The sequence below is a fragment of the Cydia pomonella genome, chromosome 2 (assembly GCF_033807575.1).
Source record: "Cydia pomonella isolate Wapato2018A chromosome 2, ilCydPomo1, whole genome shotgun sequence".
Taxonomy (NCBI): Eukaryota; Metazoa; Arthropoda; class Insecta; order Lepidoptera; family Tortricidae; genus Cydia; species Cydia pomonella.
The window spans coordinates 2,641,257-2,663,636 of record NC_084704.1 but is presented as its reverse complement, the minus strand read 5'-3'; the positions used below and the strand labels follow the sequence as shown (position 1 = coordinate 2,663,636).

The 22,380-nt window shown below is 36.3% G+C and overlaps 1 protein-coding gene across 1 annotated transcript; it reads right to left on the bottom strand.

Annotated features, from left to right (window-relative positions):
- Positions 1-13,105: 13,105 nt before the first annotated feature.
- LOC133531137 (uncharacterized) lies at positions 13,106-14,159 on the bottom strand. Its single transcript, XM_061869263.1, has one exon. The coding sequence runs from the start codon at positions 14,080-14,082 to the stop codon at positions 13,498-13,500; it is 585 nt and encodes a 194-aa protein (XP_061725247.1). The 5' UTR covers positions 14,083-14,159; the 3' UTR covers positions 13,106-13,497.
- Between the last annotated feature and the right edge of the window lie 8,221 nt (positions 14,160-22,380).

Below are 22,380 nucleotides of genomic sequence, written 5' to 3'. Positions count from 1 at the left end.
TCACGTGGTGCTTTCCATAGAAAACAAAGCGCTATAAGCTCCGGCCCGGTCTATCGCAAGTTATGCTTAACCTGGGTTCATCTGGTCTGAACGCATAAAAATGTGAAGTACATATATAATTTTTGCAGGATTGTTCACCGTACTTGTAATTAGGACAATGATGTCGAAGTTAGACTGCACAAAGACGTCGACATTAGTATTGTAAATAAATATAAATAATAATAAAAAATTTTTTATATTTTTTTATATTTTTATATATTAGACCAGCACAATTCTGCCCACTTACGGCGTGCAAATTTTACTATAAATACTTAATGACTAACATGCATTTACTCTATATTTACATTTCATGGATTAATTATTACTTAATAAGGTCAATATTACAGTAACATGACACTCAATAGATTTTATAGTGCGTGAATTCAACTGCCAATAATCAATTTAAAGAAAACCGGTTATATGACAAATATTATTTTCTATTCAGCAGAATAAAATTAACAGATGCTAAACATTCGAAGAAAAAAGATAAAATGTGGAAATTTACGATCTGTCATGTCAACTTCTTTGTGTTTGTTGCATGGACTGTCACTCTTTCATCGATTAGCTAAGGTCGGGTCTATTATAGTAGTCAAATTCAAATACTAAAACTACGGAAGGTGGAGATAAGGAACGAAATCTCCATGTACCAAAAAGTGTCATCAAAAAACTTTAAATAGGTGGCGCTACAATACCTAGAGTACTTGAACAAAAAAATCAAATCATAGACAGCGCAATTCACTCTATCAATACCGCCTAGGTTCTTAGCTACTCTAGCGCTACTCTGGAGAGATTTGGAACTATTATTTATAGCTGACAGCTGGACACTTTTGCAACAGTTCTACCATAAGAGATGCCACTCCTCTTAATTCCACACTCCATAACTAAAACGTAGTGGTCATATTCTTTTTGGAACTAGTATACTCTTGAATCTAATATCTGGGAGTGTATTTCAAAATATAAAAAGTGCAGTTTGTATTTAATTACTCATTTTATAAATGTTTAAAAAGAAAGCGTTAGTGCAAAAACAAAAGGACTCGGTGACATGGGGCACTCTAGCAACTGTATTTCTCCAACGGACATCCGATATCGGATCGGACAACGTGACAACGCTTTGAGGGCTTACCTCGAACCATTTCTTTTGTTCGTTTATCTTTTATTTGCCTTTCTATATTATGGAATGTGAAAGAAATTCCGATTTTGACGACTCTATATTATGAGTCTGTATCCATTTCTGAGTGACTTATCTCCTAAACAAATACGAACGCGGAAATCAACTTTGTGCATTTTAATTATGGTGCAAATTTGAAAGGCAAGATTTAAGCAGGGAAAACTAATTTATAAAAGTTGCCATACATGATATTATATATGATTATAATATCTAATACGTTGTAATAAAGCTGTTGCTGATTAGTGATCTTGTAAGAATTATATCTTGACAGTAATACAATATTGCTTACGTTATTCCTGTGGGTAGTGACCCTGCCTACGAAGCTGTTACTGTGGGACTTAGTCAATTTGTGTAATAATGTCCTATAATATTTATTTATTTATTTATTTATTTATTTTTTATTCCTTAGTGTGTTTTGGTATTTTCTGTGAAAGTTCGTATTGTCTACGAGTATGTAAATTAGTATTAAAATAAGTTAGTGTTTTGTATAAGTAAAAGGAACGTCGTCTAGACACTTTTGTTTCCGGATTGTCTGATGGCTCTTGTCGGTGGCGTAGATCCTAGTTTTCGCGCTCTCGGTCAATTTCTTTAAGTCCCTGTAAGACACAACACGACACAAGAAAAAAACCGGGCAAGTGCGAGTCGGACTCGCGCACGAAGGGTTCCGTACCATTATTAATAAAAACGGCAAAAGAAGTATGTTTGTTGTATGGGAGCCCCCCTTAAATATTTATTTTATTCTGTTTTTAGTCTTTGTTGTTATAGCGGCAACAAAAATACATCATCTGTGAACATTTCAACTGTCTAGCTATCACAAAAGTATCAAGTATCAAAAAGTCACAACTTTTGCTTTTTCTTTCAGTTGTTGTGTACCTATATTACTTTGCTACCTTTACGGATTGATTTCTTTATAATTTACTGATTTTATGTGTTGTTTTATTCCGTCATCATCTTCCTAACGTTGTCCCGGATTTTTGCCATGGCTAGGGTTGCCATACGTCAGGATTTCCCCTGACATGCCAGGATTTTAGGTCCTTTGTCAGGATTGCGGGGGACTGTTCGAGTGCGAGTGAGTGTCAGGGTCAGAAACTTCAACTTAACTACTAGTACCTAACTAAAAAAATCAAAAATTCATAATTCAAAATTCCAATTCTAATTGGGCAGAGGAAAGGGAAGGTTATACCATGGAAGGTTATATAGAGATGGGAATTAAAGGCCTGTAGAAGAAGAAGAAGAAGAAGGTTATGCTACTTACTAGTTACCTACAGCGTAATGTGGCGATAAAGCATTCATACATTAGTGTGTGGCAAAACTGCCATACACGGTATGCCTGCGCAGTTTTGCCAACTGCACAGGTAAAACGGAGCGTGTGTGGCATTCGACCGTTTACAGTTTTAACTGATGCAGTTGAACTGTACAGGCAAAACTGCGCAGGCATACCCTAAGACGTATGGTCAACTTTAAGGAGACCACGAAAGGTTTTGGAATAAGGGAGTTATTGGGCGGATTTTTGAAGAAATGACCGTCCAGGATGTCAGGATTTTTAGGATGATATCCAAACTTTTGATAATCTAGAATATTCCATTTTTTCATATATCAAACCTAGCCACGGCTCATGTAGGTAAGCCTGGGTTCCGCTTGGCAACTAAGCCCAACAATGAAATTGGTTGTTGTCTTACGTAATGTATTGACATTGTTTATGTAGTGTACTCGTGTTTATAAATAAATTTGACAAATTAAAATGTACAGTTTCAATTTCCGCCATCGACCAATCTGATATTTTTGGAACGGACCTTAATAAAGTCCAATGTTAATTGTCACAAGGTTATCTTAAGACTTGACTGCACGTGTATTATACCACCTCTATAAACAAGTCTTACCTTTAGCCACCCACAAGTCAAAACTTGCCAAGTTAACTGCAACTTTAATAGGATAACATTAAGATTCAAAATATAATGGAATGGGAGAGCTTTTTATAGGCCTCTGGGCAACTAGAGGTTAAGCTTTCGTCAACGTCAGCTTAAAACGGTAATCATAATCACTTAAAAAATAAACACACATCAACAGCTTTGTATTAGCATATTATTTATTAAAAATGTCTTTTTATTATAGGTACCGGTCTGGCCTAGTGGGTTCGAATCCTGGTAAGGCCATTTATTTGTGTGATGAACACAGATATTTGTTCCTATGTATTTATCTATATACGATATTTTTTTACAGTCGATAATGGTGATACTTTACCGCCCTAATGCTGTAATTATCACTATACGTGCCTGTCGAAAATTTACCGGGCCATATGTACTGTAAAACGTTGTACAATACGCGTGCGAATAGGTAATTCGCAACTCGTCGATCGTGTTTTAATTTATGACCACACATTGTGAATTTCGTAATTTTAGAACTTGTATCGTAAATAACTATTGCACCACCAATTAGTTACCTACTTACATAAAAGAAAAGTAACTGCTTACTTTTTCTAACAAAGGTAATTAGAATTAGAAGCTATAAATAAATAAATAAAATAAAAATAAAAATTATTTATTCTCAGACAATTAATACAGTCCATATTTGTTAGTATCAACTTACAACCTATGTTATGTTACCTTCCGCACAATAAATTACAGAAATTAAATTAGGTAACTTTAGATTGCTGGTTATCTTGGCCGATTTACCGAACTGCACGTTTGTGAACATGCAATTCGATAAATCGTCCCAAAATACCGGAATCTAACCGCTCGGCTATCATTTTCAGGATCCCCTTGGTGCTCCCGCGTATACGGTGTACCACTGATGCATTCTTTTTTCGCATAATAGCATAAAAATCATCTACATGTGCGTCCGCAAACATGCCAGAAGCACTACAGTATACTTATGCGCTTTGCCCTTTCATTGAGTAGATACCTAAGTATACATCTGCAAAAGTTGCCCGGTACGCATAAACTGATGGTCCTTTTTGCCAGATATCACCCCGGTCCCCGATATAATATGTATACCTATGTATATGTATATGAAACAGTAGTACAGTCAGCGTCAAATACTTTGTAGCAACCAAAGTAGCCAAATAGTTCGGTACACCATATATTTAGTATGATGTACCGAACTATTTGGCCACTTTGACTGCTACAGAGTATTTGACGCTGACTGTACAAGGCGAAGCAGGTGGACGCGCCATCTGACGGGGACAGATGTAAATCTGGACCCGCTGCCGCTAGCGTCCGGTGCATCACAGATCACTTACTATAGTTGCCGCACTCACTTGCCGCAATACCAACTGGCGGCTAATCATGATGTCATCTTTCACTCTTGGTTGGTCTTAACAAGGGCAAAAGAGATAGCATTATGGCCTCAGTCGCCAGTTGGTATTGCGGTAACTATAGATGAAAATACAAGTCGGAAAGTTTCCAAATTTGCAAACACTTGAAACAATTTCGGTATTTAAAAACAATAACTGATCGTGCTTAATTATGTAAACTAAAACTATGATTTTTAGATTAAGTTATGATTTAGACATATCAGTGAAAGATTTATGTACTTATGGACCCACATCCCACTTAAATAAAAGCACCTCTAAAGGTGGTAATTTAGAGATTGTCGCTGGCATTATCGTAACATTTATTATTATATATTTTTTACAAATTAATATTAGCTTTTTTTACGTGGTTCAATTTATTCTCAATAATATTTTTCCCATTCCGACCGCTCATTTCACTTATTTTTTGAAGTCCACGTCTAACAGCGCGGTTTACATGGGCGATAACTGTATTGAATGCTATAGGATGCAACTAAGCGGTGCCCGCTGCCCACGCGGGAATGGTACAGGATCGCGATCTTAAATAGCAAACGCTTTACAAGTGATACCCCACACTAGCATCTGTTGAGCGTCGGCGTCTAGTCAGCGCTATGGAAAATCATATCGCTGCGCGTTGCGCTAACATTGCGTCGAGCATCAGCCATGACTAGACGCTGACGCTCGGGAGACGCTATTATTGTGGGGTCTCTCTTATGCGTAGTCTGTGGGTGTTTGTCTATGAGTGCATCGCTCAGTAACCCATTGCCTTGTGGGGTGCTCAAGTCGGTATTATAATTCAATTAACAATTGACTAAGGGTTGTGAAGGTCGGGTAACAAATTGTTACCAAAGCTGCTCTATTTACTTATCTACCTGAGGACGAAGTTGACATTGACCGATTTTATACATCCGTTTTTTTATGAGCATGATCCCTACTATTATAAATTCGAAAGTAACTCTGTGTGTCTGTTGCATTTTCACTGTTGCCTTTTCACGCTTAAATCGCTGAACCTATTTAGGTAACAATGGGTTTGGAGATAATTTAAGGCCCGGAAAAGGACATAAGATAGTTTTAATCAATTTTCATCATCATTTCTCGCAGGTGAGTTATTGTCCTTTTTTTTATACTACGTTGGTGCCAAACAAGCATACGGCTCGCCTGATGGTAAGCAGTCTCCGTAGCCTATGTACGCCTGCAACTCCAGAGGAGTTACATGCGCGTTGCCGACCCTAAACCCGTACCCCTCATTGAGCTCTGGCAACCTTACTCACCGGCAGGAACACAACACTACGAGTAGGGTCTAGAGTGTTATTTGGCTGCTGTTTTCTGTAAGGTGGAGGTACTTCCCCAGTTGGGCTCTGCTCTAGATCTGGAATGACATCCACTGGCTGTGCCCTACCACACAAAGCGAGATGACATTCACAATGCCCATTACCTCTCTTTTGGACGTAGTTTAAGGACGTACCCGGGTCCAAAAACCCGTGTCTTTAAAAAAAGAGTCCAAAAGAGAGCTCGCTTTGTGTGGTTCATCATGGCATAGCACAGCGGATGTCATTCCACTGATCAAGAGCAGAGCGCAACAGGAGAAGTACCTTACAGAAACAAAATAAAACATCGAACCGACTCGGCATCGGCACAGCAAAATATATGCATAGATTCCATCTAGGGTCTCTATTCTTTCCCATAAAGTTTTAAGTCATAATGTATATCTATTATTATAACCTCTGCAGCTATGGTTTCTTACCTTTGACTAGTTAGTATTTAGTTTTAGCCTAGATTAAGTTACCTATAGATTAAGTAAAATACGCTCCTATCACTTTTTGTATCAATTCGCGCCAAATTGTGAAACTCTGATGTACAGGCCTCGCCTAGTGTAGGAACCAGGCCAACTGGAAGACACAAACCCTGTTCTTTCAAATTCTGTACTGTAGGATAGTTCTTTATAGTTATGTGTAACTTGAATTTGTAAAGAGAAATAAATATGTCTATGTTTGTCCGCAATTTAGTTACTTATAATTTGCTTTTTCTTAAAGACGCGTAACTTTTCAGGATTGCCATAAAACAAACCTAACCTAACGTATCTATAGGATAACCTTACGAAAATCCTCTGAAGTTAACAGTTCCAGAATTATTACTAATGATAATCTGACAATCATTACATTATGACTTTCAATAATTATGTCAAACAAAGGGATCCGTAGTATAGAGTTGACTAGGCGCCAACGCTCGCTCGGGAGACGCTATTGTGGGATGGCCCTAATAATTACATTCCCACACCCTGTCATTGCAAATTCCATGCAGAGTTAGCCTGGTCCGACTCTGATCAATATCATTAGATAAAGGTTTATTCACGGTTATTTGAACTGAAAATTGACATTTTCGAGTAAACCTAATCTAATAATAAATCTATTTATTGACAATAACAATATACATAATGGATATAATCTAATTAACACGAGAACAAAATAACTTTATACTTAGGGATGGAAGCCTGTGGACCGGCCGCCGCGGCGGCATCGACATCGGCACGAGTAATAATTGGTAGGTTTTTTGTCAAAAATTGCATTTTTGCACAGGCTTTTATCGCTGACTGTATTTTTCTTTTAACAGGCAACTAGTGCTCATTGAGACGATTCTAACAAGCCCAAACACAGTTAGGTTACGTTGTTTTATCACAGTTCCTATGGCCACCTCCTGCCTCCATCATCAAATCAGCTCGATGTTACCACATTGCATTGTCATTCAATTTACATATGCATGCAAATTTTCACATTCATCAGAAAAAAAAAAAAATTAAAATTAATCTGTTTATTTCAGCGTTTGTTTTTGTTGAGGTACAATCTGAACTCAGTTACAATCTCAATGTTTGGAGATTATCTTAACTAAGTTTAGCCTTAACTAAGTATATAATTAGTCCTGTTGTCAGTTAGTGCTTACGTGTTATTATAATACTATTTGTAATAAAATCGGAAAGGGGGGTCAAAAACTTGCAAGATTTTCCCCGTACAAACATACATAATTAAATTACATACATTACAAGTTAAATAAAAGCTTGTAAAAGAAGGATGACTAGTTTGGAAACAAATAATTTCTTCAGGATGACGAAAACTTTGTATATATCATTATTTTATCTCTTATTACCACGTTGACAAAACCAACAAGTAGGTATCGAATGCTTACAGACCTGCGGCAAAAGATGGACACAAAAAATGTAAGGAACGTATGAACGCAGCAGCATATCGTTTATTAAGGGCTCACATTAAAACATTTACTTACAGGTATACCTAAGTAATATTTCCACGTAGATATGTTACTCGCAAGTATCGAAGCCTAAAGGCCCGCGGCACAAGATCGACACAAATAAAAGAGGGATGAACGCAGGCGCAGCTGCGCGGCAGCTGTGCTCGCACGCGCCTTAGCATCTGACGACCCGGCCACTCGGCGTAAACACAGAACTGTCAATCCTAGCGGGCACAAATGATTGTGATAATATTGATTGATCTCAACCACTCGACGGGTAAACACTACTGAACTGCTGCTGTGGAACCTAACCAAAGAGCATATAATCAATACGTTTTAATCCTAGCTGGCACAATATGATTGTGACAATGAACGAATGAACTAAGTTTTACGGAACTTAGGGTCTATCTGTAAGACTTCTATTTTCCTTTTCAATTGTGTTTTTATTTTGTGCGCATGTGCGCAAGTGTTAGTTACTTTTTTTTAGTATACTTTGTAATTACTTGTGAGTTTCTGTAACTGGCTTTCTGTTTTAATCTTGTTGTAGTTTAAAGCTGTTGGTTCTTCTTAACATAAATAAATAAATCGATATTGGTAATATTAGAGATATAAGACAGAAAGACTTTCCTAGCGGAGTAAAATAATACTGTAACTGCGTTTTGTAAAATAAGGCGGTTTTGCATTAGATATGTAATATGGGTACAGTGACTGTACCCATATTACATATCTAATACAGTCTTGGCATCTGACGTAAACCCAGGGGATGCTCGAGACAGGTAAACTGAACTGATAATTATGGCGGGTTTTATTGAACGTGGCTCGGTGATTTTCAAATCGTTTTGGCACCAGATTTTACCTACATATTTATTATAGTATTTTATGCAACAGTTGTATAAGAAGGGTCAAAAAAGGCGAGTGGCGTGAGTTACAATGTGAGCCGGAGCCGAAGGCGTAGGCGAACATTGTAAAGGAATACGCCACGAGAATTTTTTGACCTACTTATACAACGTTGCATACAATATTTTTCCTACGAGTCAACAAAAATAAATCTTAATTTAGGTAAACAAATTACAGCAAAAGTATATAGCCAAGACGCGCGAGCATACCTTGTTACGCGCCCGGCCCGCCCCGGGCCGCGGCCGGCCGGTCGGCGACACCTTCTCGTAACTCATGAGGCCCTGGTACTTGCTACTTGCTAAATTAAGTTTTTGGACAGTTTTTTCTCAATTTTGGCCACCGTAGCCTACGGAGACTAACAAGCAACGCTAAGCGGTCTTCGTAGTCTATGGGTGTTGCTATATTACGGGTGTCACATGCGTGTTTCTGACTTATGAAGTAATTATTTTTACTATGCAACCAAATGAATATTTAGTTTAAAACTGTATTCGTTTTGGTTTTGTTAGGTTGGTAGCCATTAATCGCAGTAACATTATAGCTTATAAAAGCACAAGAGCTTTTATGAGGAATAGACAATATAGACTTTTCTTGAAATCTTTTATGTATGTTCTTATATTCGTGTTAATGAATGCATAAATGACAGATAACAGTAGAGGAGTAGGAAAACACGTTAACACCTAGGTACATCAAATATTACATGGGATGACTATGCATCTCATCTATCGATAAGACGAAACTGGAAGACTCGCGAGAAAACGCCTTTTCGTATAAACGTAGTCCTCATTTTCCTCTGTTAACAGTATTGCAAGTATTGTGACACAATTTGTTGTATATCGACCACAGCTACGTTTGATTTTTCGCGATTTGTAGGGTTCCGTACCCAGAGGGTCAAACGGGACCCTATTACTGAGACTTCGCTGTCCGTCCGTCCGTCCGTCCGTCTGTCACCACTCACCAGGCTGTATCTCATGAACCGTGATAGCTAGACAGTTGAAATTTTCACAGATGATGTATTTCTGTTGCCGCTATAACAACAAATACTAAAAACAGAATAAAATAAATATTTAAGGGGGGCTTGTTGCCGTTTTTATAAATAATGGTGCGGAATCCTTAATGCGCGAGTCCGACTCGCACTTGCCCGGTTATTTTTTATTAAAAGTAAGGATAAAGGATAGCATTTAAAAATTAGTATGAAAACTGATTTTCGCTCCTAATTTAAACAATAATAAAAATCTAAAAAAGTCACACGCAGGCTATTGTTAACATACATCAAATTATGTAAAAACATTTTCCATAATGCCAATATCCAGAGAGGAAAATGGGGACTACGTTTGTATGGAGAAGCGGCCGTCCCCTTTCCTCATAATGGATAATATATATTAGCTAATATGCTAATAATAGCTATAGGGACCGTGCGCGTTGGAGGTTCTGCCATCTTGTGGCCTGAATCGGAACCATAAACATGTACATTTACACGTCACGTGTTTTCTTGTGCATAGTAGGTTCTGCCATCTTGTGGGCTACATCGGAACAATAAACATCAGATTTACGCCTCGCGCCAAAAATCTGACGGCTCCTGTGCTGCCTCCTACAGTTCATGCACGCTCCCTATGCTGTGCGGTCATCCTTCTTTATGTAACAATCTTGTGCTGATGTCGATGCTGCAGGCCCGTTGCAAGTTATTTTGTCCATGTGGAAAACAGGCATTTTCATTCCCAATGACGACCAGTTTGGCCTAGTGGGTAGTGACCCTGCCTACGAAGCCAATGGTCCCGGGTTCAAATCCTGGTAAGGGCATTTATTCGTGTGATGAGCATGGATATTTGTTCCTGAGTCATGGGTGTTTTCTATGTATTTAAGTAATTATATATATCGTTGGCTAAGTACCCTCAACAGAAGCCTTATTGAGCTTACTGTGGGACTTAGTCAATTTGTGTAATAATATCCTATAATATTTATTTATTATTATTTATTTATTTAATTTAATTACAGTCAACCTGTATACCCAGTATATCACATGTGACATGGCGACGTAAGTAATCTAATGTTTTTGATTGGCAATACTATAACTGTGTGGATATTTATATGAATATATGACGTTTATCCACATTTTATTCTATGAAAATGGGTGCAGAGTTAGCTAAATCGAGCCTACTGCATCGCGCGGAACCTTTGTTTAAAAGCGAACTAACAAGTACGATGCGTGGGCGCGTCCGTTATGCGCAAACGCAGTTCAACCGGGTCACTGCGGTTCATTGATGGTGCTACATAAGGCAAATCTAAATACAATTCGCGTTATATAGATTAGATACTGAACTGACAGACAACGTTCAGCCTAGAAAACCCATCATACGTAGGGTTGTTATACGTCCCGTATATGGGCATTTCTAGAAAAAAGTGTTTAAGATATGGGTAAAGATAGTTTATTATTCAAGTAGCCATATTACAATGCGCTTATGAACGTCAAATAAAGCTACTCCGGCTCTAACCCTACACCTCTGACCCGAGAAGATTTAAATCCCCCTCAATTGAAGGAGGGAATCCCAATGGACCGGCAAGAAACTCGGCGGTACACATCTTTTCAAAACATTGCATCTCAAAATTAACATGCATTAAATAAGAAAAAAAATTTTTTTAAACCTAACAAACTCATTTAAGCAATAAAAATTCATTCAACAGATTTAAGCAATAAAAAAGTGTCCCTTTTAATTGTAAGTTTTGTAACGCGAGAAGGAGGGAGAAGGGTGGCAACGTTGCAAAGATCCGCGTGTACAACTATACTACAGCAATTAACTATTACATTTTGTTTAGCAACACGGTTTCAGAAACAGAAATTTGTGACATTATTGTAGGTGGCGCTTACGCCATTATCAACGATGCTCCCATATTATAAACCATGCTCCCATATTATAAACCATGCTCCCATATTATAAACCATGCTCCCATATTATAAACCATGCTCCCATATTATAAACCATGCTCCCATATTATAAACGATGCTCCCATATTATAAACCATGCTCCCATATTATAAACCATGCTCCCATATTATAAACCATGCTCCCATATTATAAACCATGCTCCCATATTATAAACCATGCTCCCATATTATAAACCATGCTCCCATATTATAAACCATGCTCCCATATTATAAACGATGCTCCCATATTATAAACCATGCTCCCATATTATAAACCATGCTCCCATATTATAAACCATGCTCCCATATTATAAACGATGCTCCCATATTATAAACGATGCTCCCATATTATAAACGATGCTCCCATATTATAAACGATGCTCCCATATTATAAACAACGCCGCGCTACGCAGTGCGGCGTAAGCGCCAATAAGGCCCATTTTCATTTGTCACATTTACGTGTTTCTGAAACACAGAAAGTTGCGGTAAACACTATTGCTTATCGCCAAGGTCATTGTATCTCAGATCGTCCACACTCAAGACTACGAGTGTGTGAGTTGATACATTGTTTCTGTAAACATCTACATAGGGAAAGAAACAGTGTATCCCAAACTTTGTTTATGTAGAATAGAATAGAATCGTTTATAGTGAATACATGGCCTTATACGTGTAAATAACCAATTTGTATTCCATCAATCCAGTTTTGTGGAATTGAGTGATTATTGATTGTTAATTGCAGATTTCACGACGATTTTGCGATGGTTTTTAAAGCAATTAAGTAAACAATGGGGGTTATTACCCGCATTTAACAATACATGTTAATTGGGTTGTTTACTCACATTGATACATAACAAAAAAAAATTTGATTATTCAAAAAATGTAAAAAAATATTTTACTTAATTTGTTTTTAATTCAGCAGAAGCAGTGGTGACTAGTGACATTACAATTTTAAAAAATCGATCATGTGCGAGTTCGTTATACTCGCGCACCGAGGGTTCCGTACAAATTAGGTATAAAGGGGAAAGACTTTTGAACAGAAGAACTTATACAGTATAATTGTGTACAGCGCCATCTATCGGAAAATTGTCTAACATATTTGCGCGATGTAATGTACGTATGATGGTTTTTCGAGGATAATTCTCTATCTGGGTTGGCGTTGTTCATAACTATTTAATTTCAAATCGATAGCTTAAGCGCTTCTCAAGATATTTAGCGATGTGACATACAGACAGACAGACAGAGTCGCACCATAAGGGTTCCTTTTGTACCTTTTTGGTACGGAATCCTAAAAATAAGAATCGTAGCAGTTGTAGCGCTTAGTTAGCGGGTAGTTTGACTATTGGCGTCATTAATAGTACATTATGATACAAGTGTGCTAAGTATTCGAACACGTCACAACTACATACAACGAAGACTTACTTAAGTTTTTTACTTATACATGTTGTATGATGGTAAGTATGTTTTTTTTGTCTAAAGTGTGACGTGAAGTTTAATTTGTCTGATGGGTGAAGTAAGGGAAAAAAAATTAAAGTAGAAATAAAATGGTAAATATATACATTTTAAGAATTTATATTTGATGCGTTAAAGTACTAAATAAAAATTAAAAACCTAGATGACTTATAATAATCTTAACTTAAGTTTTGCAGTTCCTATTTTACGATTACGAATACGTGAGAGTGAGCATAAAATCAGTCTTTATACTTCATTAAACTTATACCTATTAACTTAAAATAAGCAGTTCCTATTTTTATGAATTATGAGCTGTAAAATAATATTCAATAATTTTATATTTTGACATTATGGCCATAGATTAGCTTATGGATCCAGCCACTTCACTTAATTCTATGACCTTCCTATAACGAACTCCCAAAGTGACAACCACGGTCATATAATTCTTTCAACCTGCGCAAGAAAAGATGACCCCGATCCTCACGTTGAATCTTCATTATCTAGCGAGGTTTTCCCAAGCTATCAAGTCCTCAATTTTCGTCAGAATCGGCCCAGGTTCGTCGACGGGCACCGACTTTACGTTCTTCAACGGAGCCACGCGAGCTTTGGTCGAGAAGATGCCTTCTGATGATAGCCTGGACTCGTCTGCCTCAGAGTTGAAGCCTTCAGGAACCGTGTACAGTCTTGAGAACTGGCTGGAGGAGTAACCATTAGCTAGCTTTCTTTCTTCGAGATTCATGACTGTGATGCCGTCGGGTGTTTTCACGGAGACCTCTGCTGGTAAGTCGAGATTCATTTGGAACGTTTCTTTGCCAAAGATGGAACCGACGTTGCTTCTAGCCCGCTGTCTCCATGAAAGGTAACTCAACATTGGTGATGCAGTAAAGAAGTCGTCAGGTGATCTGGACAGCACTGGTGATGCAGTCAAGAAGTCGTCAGAAGTTAAGGCGAGCAAGTCCTGTTCCTTCAGCCGAGGAAAGAGCAAGCCCAATCCCATGATGAAAGGCAGCAAACATATTTTTGCCTCCAGCCGCCGATGACGATGATGAGACAAGCCCATGATGGAAAGTAGCAAAGACATTATGTTGTCTAGCTTACATTTCGATAAAAGACAAAGGAATGTTTACTCCTCCGTTGCTTGCTTACGACTGATAAGCTGGTTTGCCGGCTGGGGTTTATATACGTTTGAAATAGACATCTAGCGGCGAGTAGGGGGTTGAAATGAAACAATAGATAAAGCGAGAGGTGGTATGCGTGGCCGGCGTGTTTGAAAATAATAATCGTTTATTGGTATCCATGGTCCAGGTAGTTATGGGTAGGTAAGGATTGTATGTAAAATACTTAGAATAAGAAAGCCTATTATTATTCTAAGCTTATTCTTTTAACTAAATACATACTTTGTGTCAGATTTCTTTATTTCTCCATAAGTACTTGGCCGATAAGACCAGGGTGATGTGCAAACTACTTAGTTAGGAAATAAGTTCTGTCATAAAGGTTTTGACTGATAAAGTTTTGAGTGAAATATGTATTTCATACAATTTTTTATTTTTTTTATTCTTTGACATTTGGAGAACCTTTACTCCTCCAAATCTTATTATTGTGTATTATTATTTTTCTCAGACCGTGGGGACCTTATACATCTCCAAACTTAATGTATTAACCGTGGAGACTATACGTCTCTGTCATATTGTATAATATACTTGACTTGGTACATACTAGTTATGTACAGAATGTAGCATTAGTTTATGAGACTGCTAGTTTAACAGTCCAGACGCGGTTTATTTATTTAGTATAAATTTTATTTTGACACTTGGAGAGACTTTACACCTCCAAATTTTATTAGTATTAGTACTCTGACATTGGGGACCTTTTACATCTCCAGATTTAATGTGTTTTTAACCATAGAGACTATACATCTCTATTGTATTGTATTAATTATTTATTTTAAGATTATTATAATGTAATGTTTACCCAGGTATTGGCTGTTGTATTTATAAATGTTGTTATGTATTTTTCATGTCACTATATGATGTTACTATAAATGTTGTATTGACTTGTAAAAGAGCCCTTGAGGCCTACTTGCAGAATAAATTTTTGAATTTTGAATTTTGAAAGCTTTTAAAGGTAGTAAGTTTGCCAAGATTTGAAAGCTTGATCATAACGTAATATAATTAGTTTAAAATTTAAATCGCGTTTTTATTTACTACTTGTTTACTTTGGGAATGTCGTTAGACGCGAATACGCAGCTGGATTGTGAAAGTATATACTTTACAAAAAGGAGTAAAAATCAGTGTCACATTAATAAAATAGGTACAATTATTTTTTTGTATGAACCTACTTTATTAATTAGAACGTTATTTTATCAACATTTTTCCGACAAGTCTGTACTTCTTATCCGCAGGGCACGCGCGTCTGAAACATCTGAAATTGCCGTTGCAATTGCCATAAAGAGCTGTTCGAAAGTTAAATAAATAATACTTAAGTAAAAGTGTGTGTGTGTATGTGAAGTCCCCAATCCGCATTGGGCTAGCTTGGGGACTATTGCCCGAGCCCTCTCGCATATGAGAGGAAGCCTGTGTCCAACAGTGAATTATTATTATTTAAGTAAAAGTCAATAATACAATACAAAAATGTACATTTAATGTGCTTGTATTGTTGTTGAAATTCTGTTAGGTACCTAACAGAATTTCTTAACTTAATAACTACTTAACTTAGAATTTCTTAACTTAATAAAAGCTTAATAACTACTTAACTAATCGTAGCAATAATAACTATATAATAATTATTATTGCTACGATTAGTTAAGTAGTTATTAAGCTAATTAAGAATGTAAATTACCTTTTTGCACGGTTCATAGCTGATCATTACCTACCTAGTACCTATCAATAAATTACTTATTACTTTGGTACCCAACTCTGTCCTTGTTTGTTTCAATACCTTATAACATGAAGACCTGTCTGGCCCTGCCGATGAAGCCGATGGTCCTGGGTTCGAATCCCGGTAAGGGCATTTTTTTGTGTGATGAGCACAGATATTTGTTCCTGATTCATGAATGTTTTCTATGTATTTAAGTATTTGTACATTATATATATCGTTGTCTGAGTACCACAACACAAGCCTTCTTGAGCTTACCGCTGGACTTAATCAATTTGTGTAAGGATTTTTGGGATTTTAAGTATGTATGTTATAATTTGTTAATCTTTGCGTGAAACTGAATCGACAAATACAATAAAATTAATTTAATTCAATTCAAATGTATGAAACTTATCATTTCTGCGGATCTATTTACAATACAAATACTCTTTATTGCACACCTCAATAAAAACAATATAGAGAGAAAACAACATCACAAGTAGAGGTAAACAATAGGCGGTCTTATCTTATAAAGCGATCTTTTCCAGACAACCTTTACTTAGGTATTAAATAAAGTAACCTAATTACCTTTCTTTAAAGAAATACATCCTTCTTATAACTGGCGTACTTACGTATAGATCTTGTCATTCACGAAGACGCATGCCTTGACTCGTATTACCATGTTATTAAGGGTTAGATTTGACAAATCTGCGCGTCATCGTGGATGACACGTAGTATACCGAGTTTCTCCGTAACTAACAAGGAAAGGTACCCAACTGTCCGGTTCCGATTTGATTTATATTTATATATGTTATAGAATAGTTTAAAATAACGGACACGTATTTTTTTTAGCTGCCCAAACTCAACCTATTGGGAGAAATTGTCCTCCAAAGTGCTAAAAAGTTACTAAATCTTGTAACTCCTATAGAAAGTGATGCTCAAGCAACTTGCTAGTTAATGGCTTGTTTGAGTATATGTTTGAGAACAGGAAAAAATAATGTACACGTGTTTTGTTATATCTGCTTAAACTCAAGTTTTCCTAAAAAAACACCCGTCTTTATGTGTAACTTTAGCGATAAGATATTATAAAACTTCGAATGTCGATCATTATTTTTTGCTGCTTTCAAACATATACTCAAACCAGCCATAAACTAGCAAGTTGCTTGAGCATCAATTTCTATAGGAATTAGAAGATTTAGTAACTTTTTAGTACTTCGGAGGACAATTTCTCCCAATAAGTTGAGTTTGGGCAGCTAAAAAAAAAATACGTGTCCGTTATTTTAGACTACTCTATAACATATATAAATATGAATCAAATCGGAACCGGACAGTTGGGTACCTTTCCTTGTAAGTACAAAGAATTGAACAAACACCACGTGGCACCTCAAAAGCACCCTTCCCAGCCATCCCTCAAACTCCGGGTATAAATCATAAACGGGTACATTAATGTGGCCCTAGTGAAAAAGGGTACAAGTCTCTGGCAGTTTAGGTGTATAAGGGCATAAGTGTTACGTGGAACTTACACCCCTTTACACCTGCGCTGCCAGAGACTTGTACCCTTTTTCACTAGGGCCACAGATTTATTTTCTACCTGAGGGTTCTTGGAACGTAATTTCAAGCTTTGTGTTCCTGTGTAGGTAGTGCTGTTACATTTTTTTAGGGTCCCGTGGCTGCGTACCTACAAACGATAGCATAAACCATACAAATGTTTGCATATCATGTCTGAGCCGTGAAGTATAACCACATCACGTCATGCTTATTTTCTGTACCTTGTTTAGGCTGCCTCTTGTCAGTTACTTGATAGTTACTCTCAACTCTCTCAAGGCTGGTACCTTATATCCTACCTAGACGAAAGTGGAGGTCTCGCACGAAATCGAATTTCATATAAACGTAGTCCTCATTTTTCTCTCCGCATATTAACATTATTGTAAATATTTTGACACGATTTGTTGTATATCAACCACAGATATGTCCCAAAATTTGTTTTTAGGGTTCCGTAGCCAAATGGCAAAAAACGGAACCCTTATAGATTCGTCATATCCGTCTGTCTGTCCGATTATGTCACAGCCACTTTTTTTTTATTATTATAAGAGTTAGGAGCATTATAAATTGTATGATATCTGTTTTTCGCTCCTATAATTTTTGCAATAATAAAATGTCAGACTTACCGGCATAGCTATGGTTAATATACTATACATCATATTATGTTAAAATATTTTCCATAATGTCAATATCCAGAGGGGAAAATGGAGACTACGTTTGTATGGTTAGAGGTTTTCAATAGTGGCTTTTTGTGTTAAATCTTGTTTCAAAAATTAATAGTGAATAAATAAACTAAAAAAAAAAGATGGAAACGCGGCCGTCCACTTTTTAGGGTTCCGTAGCCAAATGGCAAAAAACGGAACCCTTATAGATTCGTCATGTCCGTCTGTCTGTCCGATTCTGTCACAGCCACTTTTTTCCGAACCTATAAGAGCTGTACTGTTCAAACTTAGTAAGTGGATGTATTCTATGAACCGCATTAAGATTTTCACACAAAAATAGAAAAAAAACAATAAATTTTGGGGGTTCCCCATACTTAGAACTGAAACTCAAAAAATCTTTTTTCATCAAACCCATACGTGTGGGGTATCTATGGATAGGTCTTCAAAAATGATATTGAGGTTTCTAATATCATTTTTTTCTAAACTGAATAGTTTGCGCGAGAGACACTTCCAAAGTGGTAAAAAGTGTGTCCCCCCCCCCCGTAACTTCTAAAATAACAGAATGAAAAATCTAAAAAAAATATATGATATACATTGCCATGTAAACTTCCACCGAAAATTGGTTTGAACGAGATCTAGTAAGTAGTTTTTTTTTAATACGTCATGAAATTAAAAAAAAAAATTTTTTTTCATCATACCCATACGTGTGGGGTATCTATGGATAGGTCTTCAAAAATGATATTAAGGTTTCTAATATCATTTTTTTCTAAACTGAATAGTTTGCGCGAGAGAACCTTCCAAAGTGAAAAAAAGTGTGTCCCCCCCCCTGTAACTTCTAAAATAACATAATGAAAAATCTAAAAAAAATATATGATATACATTACCATGCAAACTTCCACCGAAAATTGGTTTGAACGAGATCTAGTGAGTAGTTTTTAGGGTTCCGTAGCCAAATGGCATAAAACGGAACCCTTATAGTTTCGCCATGTCCGTCTGTCTGTCCGTCTGTCTGTCTGTCTGTCTGTCTGTCTGTCTGTCTGTCTGTCTGTCTGTCTGTCTGTCTGTCCGAGGCTTTGCTCCGTGGTCGTTAGTGCTAGAAAGCTGAAATTTGGCTTGGATATGTAAATCAATAAAGCCGACAAAGTCGTATAATAAAATCTAAAAATTTAATTTTTTTTAGGATACCTCCCCTACACGTAAAGTGGGGGTGAAATTTTTTTTTCGCTTCAACCCTAGAGTGTGGGGTATCGTTGGAAAGGTTTTTCAAAACTAATACGGGTTTTCAAGAAACATTTTTTGATAAAGTGAATATATTCGGAGATAATCGCTCCGAAAGAAAAAAAAAATGTGTCCCCCCCCCTCTAACTTTTGAACCATAGGTCCAAAAAATATGAAAAAAATCATGGAAGTAGAGCTTAAGAAAGACATTAAATGAAAACTATAGCAGACATGATCAGTTTAGCTGTTTTTGAGTTATCGCAAAAAGTTTTCCCTTCATAGTAAAAAGACTTACTTTAATTAGGTACTGATTATGCAAATTTGCCTATTTGTTTAACTCGGGTGAAAGGTACCGTTTCATCCCTTGGTTAACAATTTACTATACTTTAAGCTCCAGTTTAGCTTATTGTGACGGAAGAGTAACTACGGAACCCTACACTGAGCGTGGCCCGACATGCTCTTGGCCGGTTATTTTTTAATACGTCATAAAATTTAAAAAAAAATTTTTTCATCAAACATATACGTGTGGGGTATCTATGGATAGGTCTTCAAAAATGATATTTAGGTTCCTAATATCATTTTTTTCTAAACTGAATAGTTTGCGCGAGAGACACTTCCAAAGTGGTAAAATGTGTGTCCAAAGTGGTAAAATGTTGAACAAGATCTAATAAGAAGATTTTTTTTTAATACGTCTTAAATTGTACGGAACCCTTCATGCGCGAGTCCGACTCGCACTTGGCCGCTTTTTTTTCTTAATGTCTGCAGAAAATGACACATGCTATTTCTAAAGTATTTGCTTCTAGACTAGCAATCTGCCAAAGAGGATTAAAAAAAATTGCAAAGTTTCTGTGAAATTTTCTCGGTATTATTTTCGGCCCGTTTAATACCAAATCTTATTTACAGTTAATAGTTTCGATTTCTATCACACTTGAAATAGACGCCAAGAAGTGAATAAATATTAAATATAAATATATACGTAAATAATAAATGAAACAGTCGTCAACAGTTAATTATTGAGTAATTATCCCTAATCTGAACGGGAACTTTCTAAGTGGAAACTTGCATTGCACGAGAATTTTCTAATGAAAGTTTCCGGAAAATTTCGAGAATGTTCTTTAACTAAGACCAATATAGTATAATAAGTTATTGGCAAAAATTTCTTTCCACATGCAACTGGTGCTCATCCAGATAATCCTTAAAATCCCAAACACAATTAGTTCCAATGGCCACCTTCTGTCTCCATCATAAGATCAGCTCGATAGTACCATAATATTGCATTGTCACCCAACTTACATATGTACGCAAATTTTCAGCTTCATCGGAAACCGGGAAGTGGGTCAAATTTAACTAACAAGATTTGGCCCGTACAAACGCCCAAGAATATAAAAGCTAAAATGAACACTATAGGTACCATCAGCCGTAAATAATTAATAAATTGCGACTTAATCAATGAATTAATTCATAATGTCTCCATGCAATTTCGTAGCTCACGTTTCGATTGTACACACGAACCCTAAAAGTAAATCGATAAAAGTACCACGCGTGACGGAACCCTCCTTTCCCCGACCAAATGCACTGGCATTGTTAAATGCACAAATCTCTCTTAACAACCTTTTATCAATTTTCTCTCAGGCAAAAGGCTTAATGAGCCTAAACCTCAGGTAAAAACATTACATACCTTTTGTACCCAAGTCGGGCAAGAGGCACTAAGCCTAAAGTTGTTAAAGAAAAGCCATCTGCTTAAAATTTAAATGATTTCGGAGGATAGGCATGGTGTTCTTGGTGATTATAGCTTTTATTGCTAGAAAGCTGGGCCAGGTAAAAACTAAAATTGGTCCCACTTTAAAATGAGCGTGGTTGTAAGCCCAAAATGAGATTCACACGAACCCGCCGCTAAAAAGCCGCACCCATACAATCGAACCATAATTATTTCATTATTTTTGACGACCGGTCTGGCCTAGTCGGTAGTGACCCTGCCTATAAAGCTGATGGTCCCGGGTTCAAATCCTGGTAAGAGCATATATTTGTGTGATGAACATGGATATTTGTTTCAGAGTCATGGGTGTTTCTATGTATTTAAGTATTCATAATTATAATATATTATATATATCGTTGTCTAAGTACCTACAACACAAGCCTTATTGAGCTTACTGTGGAACTTAGTCAATTTGTGTAATAATGTCCTATAATATTGATTATTATTTATTATTATTTTTGCTATAAGTAAGCATGTTGTTAACGAATTATGTAGGTCCGTTTCGTAGTCACCCAGTAACCCTTATAGTTTCGCCATGTCAAAAAACCATTTTTCGATCAAGTTTAATTTTCAAAAATAATCGCTCCGAAAGAAAAAAATATATGGTTCCCCCCCCCCCCCCCCTCTAACTTATGAACCAAGGGTCCAAAAAATTTGAAAAAATCTTGAAACAAAAGCTTGATAAATACTTTCAATGAAAACTATAGCGAAAATGATCGGTCCAGCCGTTTTTGAGTTAAAAAAATCAAAAAATCAAAATCAAAATATTCTTTATTCAAATAGGCCTAGCAACAAGCACTTTTAAATCGTCAAATTTTACAAATATCATCTTAATCTAAATATCAGAGCAATTTATTGATGCAGTTATTATTGTTCTAAAAAAAACATTGAACTATTATAGATATGGTAAACTTAATAATAAGAATTTCATAAAAAGATCGTCATACATCAAAATTGTATAAAAATACTAGTCTAGAACCTTTCTAGAATAAAATCTAAATGTCAAAAAATACGGTATATATATACATTGAATTATCAATTTCATCATTAATAACATAACAATAAATAATTCATTCTTTACAATCACACTTAATCCCACGGTGTTTCATCATTCATGTAGTCTTGTGTGCTATAATAGGCTTTACAGATAAGCTTACGTTTTACATAATTTTTAAATTTACTAACAGACAATTCAGTTATAATATTAGGAAGTTTATTGTAAAATCTTACACAATTACCCATGAATGATTTCTTAATTTTATGGAGCCTAGTGAAGGGCACTGCGAGCTTATGCTTATTTCTAGTATTAATATTATGTATTTCACAGTTTTTCTTAAAACTGGCAATG